Below are 15,410 nucleotides of genomic sequence, written 5' to 3'. Positions count from 1 at the left end.
TTTGACCAAGGAGAATGATGGAGTGCTGCATCAGATGTCTTGGCCTCCACAATCACCTGACCTCAACCCAATTGAGATGGTGTGGGATGAGTTGGACCACAGAGTGAAGGAAAAGCAGCCAGCAGGTTCTCAGCATGTGGGAACTCCTTCAAGACTGTTGGAAAAGCCTTCCTCATGAAGCTGGTTGAGAGAATGCCAAGAGTGTTCAAAGCTGTCATCAAGGCAAACGGTGGCTATTTAGATTTGTTGAACACTCTTTTGGTTACAACATGAATCCATGTGTTATTTCATAGTTTTGATGTCGTCAGTATTATTCTGCAATGTAGAAAATAGTAAAAATAAAGAAAAAACCCTTGAATGAGTAGGTGTGTCCAAACTTTTGACTGGTACTGTACAGTTGTGGCCAAAAGTTTTGAGAATGACACAAAAATTAATTTTCACAAAGTCTGCTGCCTCAGTGGCAATTGGCATATACTCCAGAATGTTATGAAGAGTGATCAGATGAATTGCAATTAATTGCAAAGTCCCTCTTTGTCATGCAAATTAACTGAATACCAAAAAAAAAACATTTCAGCCCTGCCACAAAAGGACCAGCTGACATCATGTCAGTGATTCTCTCGTTAACACAGGTGTGAGTGTTGACGAGGACAAGGCTGGAGATCACTCTGTCATGCTGATTGAGTTCGAATAACAGACTGGAAGCTTCAAAAGGAGGGTGGTGCTCGAAATCATTGTTCATAGTCTGTCAAACATGGTTACCTGTAAGGAAACACGTTCCATCATCATTGCTTTGCACAAAAAGGGCTTCACAGGCAAGGATATGGCTTCCTGTAAGATTGCACCTAAATCAACCATTTATCGGATCATCAAGAACTTCAAGGAGAGCGGTTCAATTGTTGTGAAGAAGGCTTCAGGGCGCCCAAGAAAGTCCAGCAAGCGCCAGGACCTTCTCCCAAATTTGATTCAGCTGCGGGATCGGGGCACCACCAGTACAGAGCTTGCTCAGGAATGGCAGCAGCCAGGTGTGAGTGCATCTGCACACACAGTGAGGCGAAGACTTTGAGGATGGCCTGGTGTCAAGAAGGGCAGCAAAGAAGCCACTTCTCTCCAGGAAAAACATCAGGGACAGACTGATATTCTGCAAAAGGTACAGTGATTGGACTGCTGAGGACTGGGGTAAAGTAATTTTCTCTGATGAATCCCCTTTCCGATTGTTTGGGGCATCCGGGAAAAAGCTTGTCCGGAGAAGACAAGGTGAGCGCTACCATCAGTCCTGTGTCATGCCAACAGTAAAGCATCCTGAGACCATTCATATGTGGGGTTGCTTCTCAGCCAAGGGACTGGGCTCACTTACATTTTTGCCTAAGAACACAGCCATTAATAAAGAATGGTACCAACACATCCTCCCAGAGCAACTTCTCCCAACCATCCAGGAACAGTTTGGTGACAAACAATGCCTTTTCCAATATGATGGAGCACCTTGACAGAAGGCAAAAGTGATAACTAAGTGGCTCGGGGAACAAAACATAGATATTTTGGGTCCATGGCCAGGAAACTCCCCAGACCTTAATCCCATTGAAAACTTGTGGTCAATCCCCAAGAGGCAGGTGGACAAACAAAAACCCACAATTTCTGACAAACTCCAAGCATTGATTATGCAAGAATGTTCTGCCATCAGTCAGGATGTGGCCCAGAAGTTAATTGACAGCATGCCAGGGCGGATTGCAGAGATCTTGAAAAAGAAGGATCAACACTGCAAATATTGACTCTTTGCATCAACTTCATGTAATTGTCAATAAAAGCCTTTGACACTTATGAAATGCTTGTAATTATACTTCAGTATTCCATAGTAACATCTGACAAAAATATCTAAAGACAGCAAACTTTGAAAATGTATATTTGTGTCATTCTCAATACTTTTGGCCACGACAGCATATCATTAATATAAAGTAAAAAAATGTGTGTAGCAACTAAGAATTCTAGACAGCATAAGTAGTACAGCTGTGTAGACGATTGATCAAAAACTAAGCATAATACAGTATGAAGGAAGGTTGAGTAAGTCAGACCGTCATCTTTGTATTGACCAAGACCTATGCTGCAGCACAATGGGGTTGAGTCAGACCCTTAAAACAGCATACAGTACATCAACATGTTTTGACAAAGACCCCATGCCTTTAAAAGCACCAATGGGAGTTAAGACAGAACCTACACTACATCTATCTGTGTATTGACTCAGCAGCTCTGTAATGTGCTGTGGCCTTATTTGCTGAGAGGCAGTGAACAGACAGGCAGTAAACAACAGTCCCGTTAGACACCTTGAGAGATTTAAGCACTATAAAAAGGCACTCTGTGACAATAACATTTCATACAGGGAAATAAGTAGAACTGACAACGGTCCCTATTCTCCGTTCCATGTTAATATAGTCGTCCCTGTTGATTATGTGTACATAGCTAGCTTATTACATGAAAGCTTTAAAAGCCTAATGGGCAACTCAGCCGTGGTTGCCATGGTAACGAGGTTGCTCGAGTGCTCGATGGTGCATCTTTTGTTCTCAGTGGTAATAAAAGAGGTAGGCAGATGCTGGCAGCTCTCCATTCTCTCTCCTGTGAGGGACACAAGGAGAACAATATATTTCTCTCTCCATGTAGAGTACAGCATCTAGGCCAGCGTTTCCCAAACTTGCTCCTCGTGACCCCAAGGGGTGCACATTTTGGTTTTTGCCCTAACACTCCACAGCTATTTCAAATGATCAAAGTTTGATGACTAGTTGATTATTTGAATCAGCTGTGTAGTGCACCCCTTGGAATCCCAAGGACCCGAGTTTGGGAAACCCTGATCTAGGCACATGTATGCAACCCCAGAGACCAGGGTTCAGTCCCTGTCTCCACCCTTCCCACTGTCTCCTCCTAATCTATCTCCCCCGATGTTTGAATAAAGCAAAAAAATACACACTACAATATGCCTAAATATCGAAGCAATATAGTCAAACTGCCTTGGCAAAGCGACTCAGAAAGGACAGCTGGGGGTACCTGGTGGTGTCAGTACCTGGGGGTGTCAGTACCTGCCATGAGGGTGTCACTGCCACTCTTGTCACAGCTGAAGGGGGACTGTGTGTTGGCCTTACGGATCAGCTGACCTCCGATGGCACTACTGCCCAGCCCATCGATGTCTGACCAGAGACAGACAGAGGACACAACGTGATGAGAGCCGTAATAAAAACATAGCAGAACATTTCAAAGACCCAAAGGAGCATTATGTTAATATTTATATGTTGACATATAAAGAATCATCATGAATAAAACAGTGTGGGAGAGCTGTGTCCCATCCTACCAGTTAGCATGGTGATGAGGGGTAAGGAGTGTTCCTCTGGTGAGCCCCAGTAGCCAGCCTCCCCCAGCAAGTTCCTGTCCAGAACCTGGAGGTAGAGCTCCTCGATCCAGGCCTGAGACAGCACCACCAGCACCCCACTGCTCTGGATGAGACGAACAAACTCTTTCTGCAGCAGGAGAGAGAATTCAATGGGGATACTATGAGGCCTGGTGGGATCGTTTTAAAATATATAAACCGCATAAACAAAATAATTGGCTACAGTACTATATCATGTTCAGCTGATCACAACACTTGTCTTCAGGCTTCCTCTCTACCATACACAGGGGATGTCAGCGTTAGTGTGCCAACACATTGACTCCACAACCACCACTCACCAGGCTGACCAGTACAGGCATGGGCCTCCTGCGGTAGTAGTCCTGGCAGCAGAGTTTGAGGCTGAGGAGCAAGGCGTAGTAGGAGACCAGGTAAAGGCCGTCAGCGTTCATCAGGGCCTGACAGTTCAGGTTCTCACTGCCCTCATAGCCTGGTGAATGGATGCCACCTGGGAGAGAGGGTCAGATACAGGGTCAAATAGAAACCATTGATGAAACTAGGACAATTAAGACAATTATCTTACCTCGTATCCCCATAAGACTTAAAATACACAGATATCTGATGTTATCTCACTTCATTGTCTCATGCCATCTCCCTTAATCTCCTCTCTCTCTCTGTATCGCTTACCCGCCTGTAGGCCAGAGCAGAATGTGGAGGAGAAGTTCTGCAGGGACGTGTCCACGTCTGTCGTGCTGTGCATCCCCAGCAGGCGAGGCAGCAGGCCGGCCAGAGACTGGACAAAGAGCCGGGCGCTCTGCTGGTCAGCCTCCTGGTTCTTCAGTAGCTTCAGGGAAAGGGCTGCTGTCCTCAGGGAGCGATGACCGGGACAATCCCTGGGTGTCTGCTCCTCGTCGGCCAGAGAGCAGTTATCAGAGCCCATGTCTGACACATCCGAGCGGCCCGAGTCCTTCTCCGCCGCCATGGAGTACTGGTCACATGAATCAAACTCAGTGCGCGACATCTCCCCCTCATCCACACTGAAGTTGCTCTCGCTGTAGCGCGAGCTGTGAGGGTGCGCCCGGGCATCCACGGACAGGAAGTTAGTGATGTCGGGGTAGACCAGCGCGTGGCTGCGCTGCACCACGTCTGGGGGTCCTCCGGGCTCGGCGCCTGGCTCCCTCACACAGGGGCGTAGCTCAGGGTCAGCGTCTGGCCCGCAGGAGGAAGGCGAAGGCAGCCGGGGTTCTTCACCACACTCCTGCCCCTCTGGAGTGGTCTGTCCCAGCTCCCCATCCAGAGTGGTCTGTCCCAGCTCCCCATCCAGAGTGGTCTTGCCCGTATCTGTGGTGACGCTGATGCTGATGTCAGGGCTGCGCTCTGTGGCGGAGGTGGCAGAGGGCTCAGAGGGTGCGTGCTCAGACGAGAGGACGTGGCGCTGCCAGCGGAAGTCCGCCTCATTGATCTCCATGGACTCCCGCGTGGATTCTGCCCCCTCTTTCAGCTCGTCCAATCGGCGCAGCAGCATGCGGGCCTGTTCTGACTGTAGGCCACGCCCATGACTCAACTCATCCAGAGCTCCCAGGAGGGCACAGGCACACGCCACTGAGGAGTAACAGGCCTCGATGCCCCCCTTCATACAGGCCTCTGTCATGCCATCCATCACCCTGTAGGCACACACAAACACATCATAAACACTATGTACCAGTTTACAACAGTACTACTTCCTTTTCACTATAGTACATGATGTATGGGTTACAGGATTATACAGCAGGTAGACGCATATATTTGGGTTCACAAGGTTATACCGGTAAATAAAATAAGAGAATGTGGGTCCTCACAATTTGAGCAGGTCCAGGTGAGACTTCCTCTTGGAGAAGGACCTTTTCCTAGACTCAGGCTCTATAACACAGGGACCAGCCAGGTCAAACAAGCGCTGAGGACTTCCCAGAATCTACAAAACGCATACAAAGACACTTTGGTTCATTTTTGTTCATTGCATCCCTTCTGCAACACTCAAACTGGTTCTGTCGATAAAGCAGCAACATTCCACTGTCTAATTCAATTGATTGCTCTATAAACATTATGTTAGGGGATTTGAGGTGACTGGTGAACAGTGAGGAGTCTGGGGCTCTGACCACCTCCTTCATGATCTTGATGGCCTCCACACGGTGCTGTGGGGGGGGATAGAGCAGGATGCGGTGGTACAGCGACTGCAGAACAGGCTTCATGGACTCCACACAGCCCACCAGGCGCACCAGCTCAGCAGCCACGTAGCAGATGGTCCGCACTACCGGGCCGATCATGGCCGGGGTGGTGGAGGAGCAGCCGGATCCCCGGCCCTGGTCAGACACACCACCTAGAGAGGGGTCTGGATCCTGACACCCCCCTCCATGGCCGTGGGCCGAGGTGATGGTCTTGTCGTTCACAGGGTTTCCCATGATCACCACCAACGACGGACAAAGTTGCTTCCTGAGAGCAAGGGACAAGACATGTCACATGTTTTATGTAGACAGATAATATGGTAACACTTTACTTGAAGGAGCATACTTTATGAAGTGCTCATGTTCTGCTTATGAATGTGCCATGTATGTATTATGAAGACCGTATATAGGGTCCCCTCAAGATAAGAAATCAGACTGATAAGGAAGCAGGTATTCAGACAGGGCAGCGTGACTGTCAGTATACTGTATGTGTTAGCCACAGCCAGGCCTTACCAGATCAGGTCTGTGAAGCCTCTGTTCAGGTGCATGGTGGGAGGACAGCTGCTGAGCATGGACAGGATACACTCTAGGTAGAGCAGCTGGAGCAGCTGGTTCTCACTGTGAAAACAAACAGGCCATTAGTCTGAGTCTCAGGCTTTTATCCCAAATTGCACCCTATTCCCTATGGGTGCTGGTCAATAGTGCACTATGAATGGAATGGCATTTGGGATGCAGCCTCAGTGTCTCACCTTAATAAAAGCCAAGCAAGAAACATCTCTATAAAACAATGCTGTAAAACTGAATCATGCTTTGTAGAGGTGACCTTTAAAACAGCTAGCAGGGTAGACAAGGTGGGAGGAATGATGTGTTCTCCGGATGAGAGAAAAACATACAGTTCAGGGCTATAAACTCTGCATAAAGAATCATTCTTACTGGTCAACCCCCTCTAGCTTCTCGCAGAAGACGGTTATCACAGTCACAACGTCATCACACAGGGACTGTGCAGTGGGAGACACATCTAAAAACATACAGGCCAACAACCATTACCTAGACATCACACTCAGGAGAACAAATGCAACTGATAACATACCTTATATATAGGTTAACTATGTTAAATACTTAAGCATTTGAGGTGCGATTCCAAGCTTGGCATTTGAACTTTTGGGAACATTGGAGCTACCGTCCTCTAGATTGTCACTCCAACCCTCATCTAGCCCACCTGATTCTAATAATTATCTAGTTGATAAGCTGAATCAGGTTAGTTACAACTAGGGTTGGAGCAAAAACCTATAGGAGAATAGCTCCCCAGGAACAGAGTTGGAGAGCCCTGCTGTACAGTATGGTGCAAGGAAGAGATGCGTTTTTTCCTTTATAGTGATTCCAAGTTTGGAGTTTGAACTTTTGGGACTATTCCATTGGGTGCATTGTCCAGGGCAAACTAAATGAAACGCAGCTCTGTTTTACAAATGCATTTGACCCAGGTCTGACAGAACAGTTGAACCACAAGACACACTGCACCAACCCCTCGTAAGTCTCATCTCTCACACTTTTAGACGTGGACTCGAGGTATGAATCACCCAGCCTTGCAGTAAAAGACGTGTGATGTCTAAACAACCTGTAATCACTGCTTCATAAAAAGGGACATTATAGTCCCTGTGGAGGTATATTCCACCTGGCATGCGAAGGGCAGTGAAGGCTTTTGCTATATAACAGGGCTATAAAGTACCTCTGCGCTGGTGTGCGGGCACTGGTGGGTCTTCTCCATCCACTCCCTGCAGAGACCCACAAGACAATAGTATAGAATTTCAGACACTGTATGGTGGCTTCACTTCATCTATGATTATGCATGCAATGCATTCCCATGCATATTCAAAGCGTTTGTGATCTTATTAGTGATTCTTATAATCACAGCAGTACAACAGTCTGCCAAAATGTATAGAACACAGTACTGTATTTTATGTAGCCATTTAATGAGGTGATTACAAGCTCTCGTATGAGCTCTCAAGTGTGAAATGAAGATGTGCCTCACTCTAGAACCCCTCCCCTCCCCACCCAACCTATATTCATTCAATTTGCTTCTAGTCTGAGTGGGTGATAATGTAAGAGGTCAAAGGTGCCTGGGGTGGCTGACCTGTCTGTGTCTGAGCTGCAGGGCGAGGTCCCCCAGGATCTGGCTGAGGGTGGCCCTCACGGCCGTGTTGATGCTGCGCTGGTGACAGCTGGACATGTACGTCTCGATACACACCTAGAAAACAGGACACACACACACACATTACAACATAGCAGGGGGCTTACCGTTACACCCAACGACTATAAATGAAGGTAAAACCTCTTTCAAGAAAAAGCTAGCTGACTGAAGAAAATCTGACCTCAGGAGCGAATGAAAATGTAATCTTTAAAACAACACTGTGCGTGCCTCCCGGGTGGCGCAGTGGTCTAAGGCACTGCATCGCAGTGCTAGCTGTGCCACCAGAGACTCTGGGTTCGAGCCCAGGCTCTGTCGCAGCCGGCCGCGACCGGGAGGTCCACGGGGCGACGCACAATTGGCCTAGCGTCGTCCGGGTTAGGGAGGGTTTGGCCGGTAGGGATATCCTTGTCTCATCGCGCACTAGCGACTCCTGTGGCGGGCCGGGCGCAGTGCACGCTGACCAGGTTGCTAGGTGTACATTTACATTTACATTTAAGTCATTTAGCAGACGCTCTTATCCAGAGCGACTTACAAATTGGTGCATTCATACGGTGTTTCCTCCGACACATTGGTGCGGCTGTCTTCCGGGTTGGATGCGCGCTGTGTTAAGAAGCAGTGCGGCTTGGTTGGGTTTCGGAGGACGCATGGCTCTCGACCTTCGTCTCTCCCGAGCCCGTACGGAAGTTGTAGCGATAAGACAGTAACTACTAACAATTGGATACCACGAAATTGGGGAGAAAAAGGGGGTAAAATGTATTAATTTTTTTATAAAAATGTGCGATAGCCAAATTGAATTAAAGCAAGTGAGATGCCAAGCCCTAAGGAGACAGTATAGGACATAATTGCTTTCCGTCACTTCACACTTTTCATTTCTTCCCACTCTATATAAATCTACATGACATCCCAGTGGCTAATTGAATTATGACCGCCTCTGAAAGCTGGTCTCTGTGGCATACGGAGGATGACACTAGGGCTGGGAATTGCTAGGGACCTTAAGATACGATGTTATCACAATACTTTGGTGCCAATATTATATGTATTGTGATTCTCACGATTCTATACTGTATGTATAGAGATTCGATGTTCCAAACATGTTGCTCACCATATGTCTGCTGAAGAGGAACAAGAGAGCCAGGAGAAAAATAGTTTTGATCAGTCATGGAAATAAAAGTACTGAAAACTAATTGGCTCCCTATTTAAAAAGAAGATGGAGAACAAGCTATGAAGGAAAAATACTGGAGTTTTGGTACAGGTACAGCTAACAAGCGCAAACATAATATTGCGATATTGTCAATATGATATATCGTCAAAAATAATATCCCGATATGTAACTGTATAAATGTTTCCCCCATCACTAGATGACACACAGCTAGAGGCCCAGCAAATAAAACTGGAACTTTCTCTTAACCCTCTCCTCTGGTACAATAAAAGTAGGTGTCACCATTCAGAGTAGTTATCCGGCAGGTGAGATAGAACAGAGTGGAAAAGTGTTCTGTCTCATCGTTCACACCTTATCTGCTGGATCCAATCTAAAATAAGACTCCCAGTCGCTCTGGTAATTAACATGCAGATTAAAATGTGAAAGGCAACTGCATTACTTACGTTTCTGTTAACCAAGAGTAATCCTTGTGCATTTGTAATCCATCCTGAGCAGTGATTCATGGTATGAATCAACTATACGACTAAAATAAGACTTTAATAGCTTGGTCAGTCCAATTATGAGATGACCGCCTAGACCAATGACTATATAAATGAAGTGACCAGACCAGTTCAGCGGGGCTCCAGGTACTAAGGTCAAAGGTCAGAAGGCAACTTCAGTTCCTTAAATCTGATTCCAAATATCAACTCTGTTGTTCTCTAAAAAGAAACGTCTTTCTTTGGGGTACTGCATCATGAAGTATAGTCATAGTCAAGGTCACATCTCAAGGAGTGTGTTGACACAAAGAAAAGTGATGATCCCAAAGATATGCATCTGTTAGTTCTGTGTATAACAAATACATTAAACATGCGTCACTCTTTGAATCCTGGTCAACCTGACCCCAGACCAGTAGATCTGATAATAAAAGACAACATCTTTTTGCTAGGGATGTTAGGTACAATATAGGATGAATCACAATAATTGTTTTCTAAAATAATAATTGCTTGACAAAAATGTAATGCAATGGCAATCCTGGTGATATGTAACAATCCTTTGCAAGAACTGTTGCCATTATTAAGCATATTAATTATTAATGATGGAATATTAAAAAACGAATATACAGTTGTGGCCAAAAGTTTGGAGAATGACACAAATAATAATTTTCACAAAGTCTGCTGCTTCAGTGTCTTTAGATATTTTTGTCAGATGTTACTATGGAATACTGAAGTATAATTACAAGCGTTTCATAAGTGTCAAAGGCTTTTATTGACAATTACATGAAGTTGATGCAAAGAGTCAATATTTGCAGTGTTGACCCTTCTTTTTCAAGACCTCTGCAATCCGCCCTGGCATGCTGTCAACTAACTTCTGGGCCACATCCTGACTGATGGCAGCCCAGTCTTGCATAATCAATGCTTGGAGTTTGTGGGTTTTTGTTTGTCCACCCGCCTCTTGAGGATTGACCACAAGTTCTCAATGGGATTAAGGTCTGGGGAGTTTCCTGGCCATGGACCCAAAATATCTATGTTTTGTTCCCCGAGCCACTTAGTTATCACTTTTGCCTTATGTCAAGGTGCTCCATCATGCTGGAAAAGGCATTGTTCGTCACCAAACTGTTCCTGGATGCTTGGTACCATTCTTAATTCATGGCTGTGTTCTTAGGCAAAATTGTGAGTGAGCCCAGTCCCTTGGTTGAGAAGCAACCCCACACATGAATGGTCTCAGGATGCTTTACTGTTGGCATGACACAGGATTGATGGTAGCGCTCACCTTGTCTTCTCCGGATGCCCCAAACAATCGAAAAGGGGATTCATCAGAGAAAATGACTTTACCCCAGTCCTCAGCGGTCCAATCCCTGTACCTTTTGCAGAATATCAGTCTGTCCCTGATGTTTTTCCTGGAGAGAAGTGGCTTCTTTGCTGCCCTTCTTGACACCAGGCCATCCTCCAAAAGTCTTCATCTCACTGTGCGTGCAGATGCACGCTGCCTGCTGCCCCTGCCTGCTGCCATTCCTGAGCAAGCTCTGTACTGGTGGTGCCCCGATCCCGCAGCTGAATCAACTTTAGGAGACGGTCCTGGCGCTTGCTGGACTTTCTTGGGCACCCTGAAGCCTTCTTCACAACAATTGAACTGCTCTCCAAGTTCTTGATGATCCGATAAATGGTTGATTTAGGTGCAATCTTACTGGCAGAAATATCCTTGCCGGTGAAGCCCTTTTTGTGCAAAGCAATGATGACGGCACGTGTTTCCTTGCAGGTAACCATGGCTGACAGAGGAAGGACAATGATTCCAAGCACAAACCCTCCTTTTGAATCTTCCAGTCTGTTAATCGAACTCAATCAGCATGACAGAGTGATCTCCAGCCTTGTTCTCGTTGACACTCACACCTGTGTTAACGAGAGAATCACTGACATGTCAGCTGGTCCTTTTGTGGCAGGGCTGAAATGCAGTGGAAATGTTTTTGGGGGGACTCAGTTAATTTGCATGGCAAAGAGGGACATTGCAATTAATCTGATCACTCTTCATACCATTCTGGAGTATATGCAAATTGCCATCATACAAACTGAGGCAGCATACTTTGTGAAAATTAATATTTGTGTCATTCTATATATATATACACACACATACACACAAAAATAAAAATTGTTGAAAGAAAAGCACATTATTTGTCCATTAAAATAACATCAAGTTGATCAGAAATAGTGTAGACATTGTTAATGTGTAAATGCCTATTGTAGCTGGAAACGGCTGATTTATGGAATATCTACATAGGCGTACAGAGGCCCATTATCAGCAACCATCACTCCTATGTTCCAATGGCACGTTGTGTTAGCTAATCCAAGTTTGTCATTTTAAAAGGCTAATTGATCATTAGAAAACCCTTTTCCAATTATGTTAGCACAGCTGAAAACTGTTGTGCTGATTAAAGCAATAAAACTGGTCTTCTTTAGACTAGTTGAGTATCTGGAGCATCAGCACTTCTGGGTTTGATTACAGGCTCAAAATGGCCAGAAACAAAAATCTTTCTTCTGAAACTCGTCAGTCTATTCTTGTTCTGAGAAATGAAGGCTATTCCATGTGAGAAATTGCCAAGAAACTGAAGATCTCGTACAACGCTGTGTACTACTCCCTTCACAGAACAGCGCAAACTGTCTCTAACCAGAATAGAAAGAGTGGGAGGCCCCGGTGCACAACTGAGCAAGAGGACAAGTACATTAGTGTCTCTAGTTTGAGAAAGAGATGCCTCACAAGTCCTCAAATGGCAGCTTCATTAAATAGTACCCGCAAAACACCAGTCTCAACGTCAACAGTGAAGTGGCGACTCCGGGATGCTGGCCTTCTAGGCAGAGTTGCAAAAAAAAGCCATATCTCAGACTGGCCAATAAAAAGAAAAGATTAAGATGGGCAAAAGAACAGACACTGGACAGAGGAACTATGCCTAGAAGGCCAGCATCCCGGAGTCGCCTCTTCACTGTTGACGTTGAGGCTGGTGTTTTGTGGGTACTATTGATGCAGACAATTACATTGATGGAGCTACAATATTAAAGCTGATCTATCCCCTAAAAAAATTATTTTAAAATGCATTAAAAAAAAAAGACAACTCTCGCTATTTCTCCCTCCTGCCTGGTGCTGACGTAGTGGAAAGACCACTTCAGACATCAGTGGCCTTTAATGTCGTGTTTCCATGCCAATGAGATTAGAGGAGGAAAGAGCACCTTGTTTGACCTGGTTTGTTAAGGTTACAGAGAGGAATTAGTTAGGGACATTCAAGGTCCTCTGTGTCTGTGTCTGTACCAGGGATGAGGAAGAGCGGGGCATGGACCATCTCTGTGACACGTCAGCAAAGAGATGGATGAGAAATAGTATTCACCCACAGAACACATTAAAATGTATCCCAAAATAATCATGATAATTTAGTTTTTACCTGTAGACATTCTAATGTGTTAGGAAAGAATGGGATGTATAAGGTATATGCATCTTAATATGCAGGGATAAAGAGGGTAATCTCTATTAAAATTAAAACCCTCAGGGTAAACATGATTTTACACCTTCTGTTCCCGGTGCCAGATTGACAGAGCAGGAGCATACATTACATCCAGGGCTGCATTAGGTCCAGTTATTTATGAGCGGCTGTTAACAGTACAAGAGCAGAGTTAACACGTCCGCATACAGATTCGGTTTGCTGCTAGCAGAACTCGGCTAGGCGAAGCGACCGTCTGTGCTCTCATACTCCCTAAAGACCCTCACTTGAAAAACTAGAAAAAAAGCGTACATTTTACTGTTGTTTGTCCCTCTCGAGCCAACATAGTCAGAAACACTTCCTCAAAATAGTCTGAATTAATAAGATAAATCAAGAAATGCGTAATGAATGTGTTTTTTTCCGAGGAGGTCTTAGTCTTTATATCTAGCTAATGTTTTGTGCAGTATTTCTCAAGTGAAAATAATTGCTTGAAAACTAGTAGTCTCTCGTTGAATGACAACAAGCACTTCATGTTCCCACTCACTCATAATACATTAGATTACCATGACTGACTACCATAAACGTCGGACGCATAGCAGCAACACAGAAATTCACCTTTGTGATGGATGGTCCTCGTTAGGCTGTTGCTAGCAGTAGCAGGGAGTTGATGCTACTGAGATGGTGTTTTGTGACATATTATGTCAAGAGTCAGCCTTAAATCAGCAGCCTGGCGCAAGGCTGAACAGATACAGACCAGACCTGGGTCCAAACACTATTGGGTTTCTTTCAAATTACTGTAAGTATTTGACTGAGCTTGTCTGGAGTGTCAGGGGGGGGCGGGGGTTGCACTTTGGGACTATTCCATTTCTGTAGGTAAGCTCAGGTGCAGCTAAAGTGTTTGAAAGAGAATCAATACTATCCAGATCTGAAATAGACTGCAACATCCAGCAGGTTGACACTGGCTCCCTGTCCTCCCTTTGCATATCAGTGATACCTCCGTCAGGCTAGGCTTACCTCAGCAATCCTCAGGATGGAGTCTCCGTTGATCTCAAAGGTGGAGGAGTACGTGATGCAGAGAAGGACCTGTAGGGCAAGGAGACAAAGGCTTGTAAAACACCCATCGAAATGAACAGGGAAAGAAGATTGGGGGCAGCTGCATAAAGGCCAGGCTCTCATAGAGATAATCATCTCCACCAGGGAACATAAACTCTGTATAGAACAAACACAATGCCTTGTGGGACTGTGGAGAAAAGTCCTGTGGCACTGCTGTCAAAACAGACAGCATCACTTCAAATACTCAGCATAGCACAGAGTTTAAAATACATTTAGCTAGAAGTATATATTTACTGTCTCTTTTGACAAAAGTGCTGTTTTTGCATGGCCATATCTGGGATGAAGGAACAATAGGGTCTCAGGTAAGTGTGGAGCAGAAGACAAATGACATGGTTACCCATGGTTACCCAGAGTAGTCTTACAGGCAGAATGAACACTGCACTGATCTTATAGTAATAACTCTGTGGACACTAGAGACATGAGGTGCAGCCCACTTACAGCTATTAGTAAAGTAGGCAGTAAAATAATCTACAGTTTTAAAAAAGTACAAGTGGCATGATCATGAGAGACACAAAAGCAAACCACAAGTAATCAATACAGTACTGTGAATTGGTGTGCACATGGCAAAGACGACCTTTCACTGTTCTCACATTTTGAACAACTTTGGCCAGATTTACTACACCAGCAAGTGTTTGCATCAGTTCAAAAATGTCCCCCAATTGAACATGTTGAAGTCCATTCAGTTACATCTTGCTGTGTGACATGATTTACTGGATGCCCCATTCTGAGTTGGCTCTGTGCCCAGTACTGTATGATGCAGAGAGAAGGGTATGGTGGAGCATAATAACTGTAGAGTGATTTGTGGCAAACTGAGACCGCACGTACTGTATCCATGAGTACAACTGACTTGCAACAAGCCAGGTGATGGTCCTGGCTTCATTTTACTACATGGGGACCCTTAGTGCAATACAATACAATACACCAGCAGTCTTCACACATTGGCATCAGAGGGGAAAAAGTCAAATTCTTCATTGGATTGTAAAGTATACTCCTTTAATCAATGTTTAGACCAGCTATAACAGAGACTAAGTCATCTGATCGCTTTAATAATCCCAGTGTGCAGAGAGGACTGACCTTCATGACCTCGACCTGCAGGTCCTCGTGGAGCATGGGGGTCACCCTCACTGCATCCAGCATCTGACTCAACAGCTGGCTCTCCAGAGCCTCCGCCTCCACAGCCACAAACCTGTCCTCACACAGGATTTTCTGCAGTCAAACGAGGAGTAGGATGGAGAATGGCACAAAATGGAGGAGAGAGAAAAAAAAACAGGGAGAGAGTTGGACAATACACAGTCAGAAAATGTATACTGTGTGTAGAATATCAGAATTCATGCCAAAAAATAATAATGTAAATTAGGCTTCACTGAAGGGTAATCGGTTGGGTCTGCAGCAGTAATGATTGTAATGAACCTACATTTCCTCTCAGAATGTACTGTAGTTTCACA

General features: G+C 45.2%; 1 protein-coding gene across 1 annotated transcript in view; it reads right to left on the bottom strand.

Moving 5' to 3' along the window:
* Positions 1-15,410, bottom strand: part of arfgef3 (ARFGEF family member 3) — a 40,910-nt gene that overhangs the window by 21,129 nt on the left and 4,371 nt on the right. Inside the window, 11 exon segments of the mRNA XM_038974760.1 lie at positions 3,063-3,170; positions 3,332-3,497; positions 3,706-3,872; positions 4,052-5,028; positions 5,203-5,315; positions 5,503-5,833; positions 6,079-6,183; positions 6,499-6,583; positions 7,642-7,810; positions 13,867-13,935; positions 15,040-15,171. Coding sequence (XP_038830688.1) covers positions 3,063-3,170; positions 3,332-3,497; positions 3,706-3,872; positions 4,052-5,028; positions 5,203-5,315; positions 5,503-5,833; positions 6,079-6,183; positions 6,499-6,583; positions 7,642-7,810; positions 13,867-13,935; positions 15,040-15,171 — 2,422 coding nt within the window.

Source organism: Salvelinus namaycush, chromosome 35 (genome assembly GCF_016432855.1).
Source record: "Salvelinus namaycush isolate Seneca chromosome 35, SaNama_1.0, whole genome shotgun sequence".
Classification (NCBI taxonomy): Eukaryota; Metazoa; Chordata; class Actinopteri; order Salmoniformes; family Salmonidae; genus Salvelinus; species Salvelinus namaycush.
This window is presented reverse-complemented; position numbering and strand designations above follow the sequence as displayed.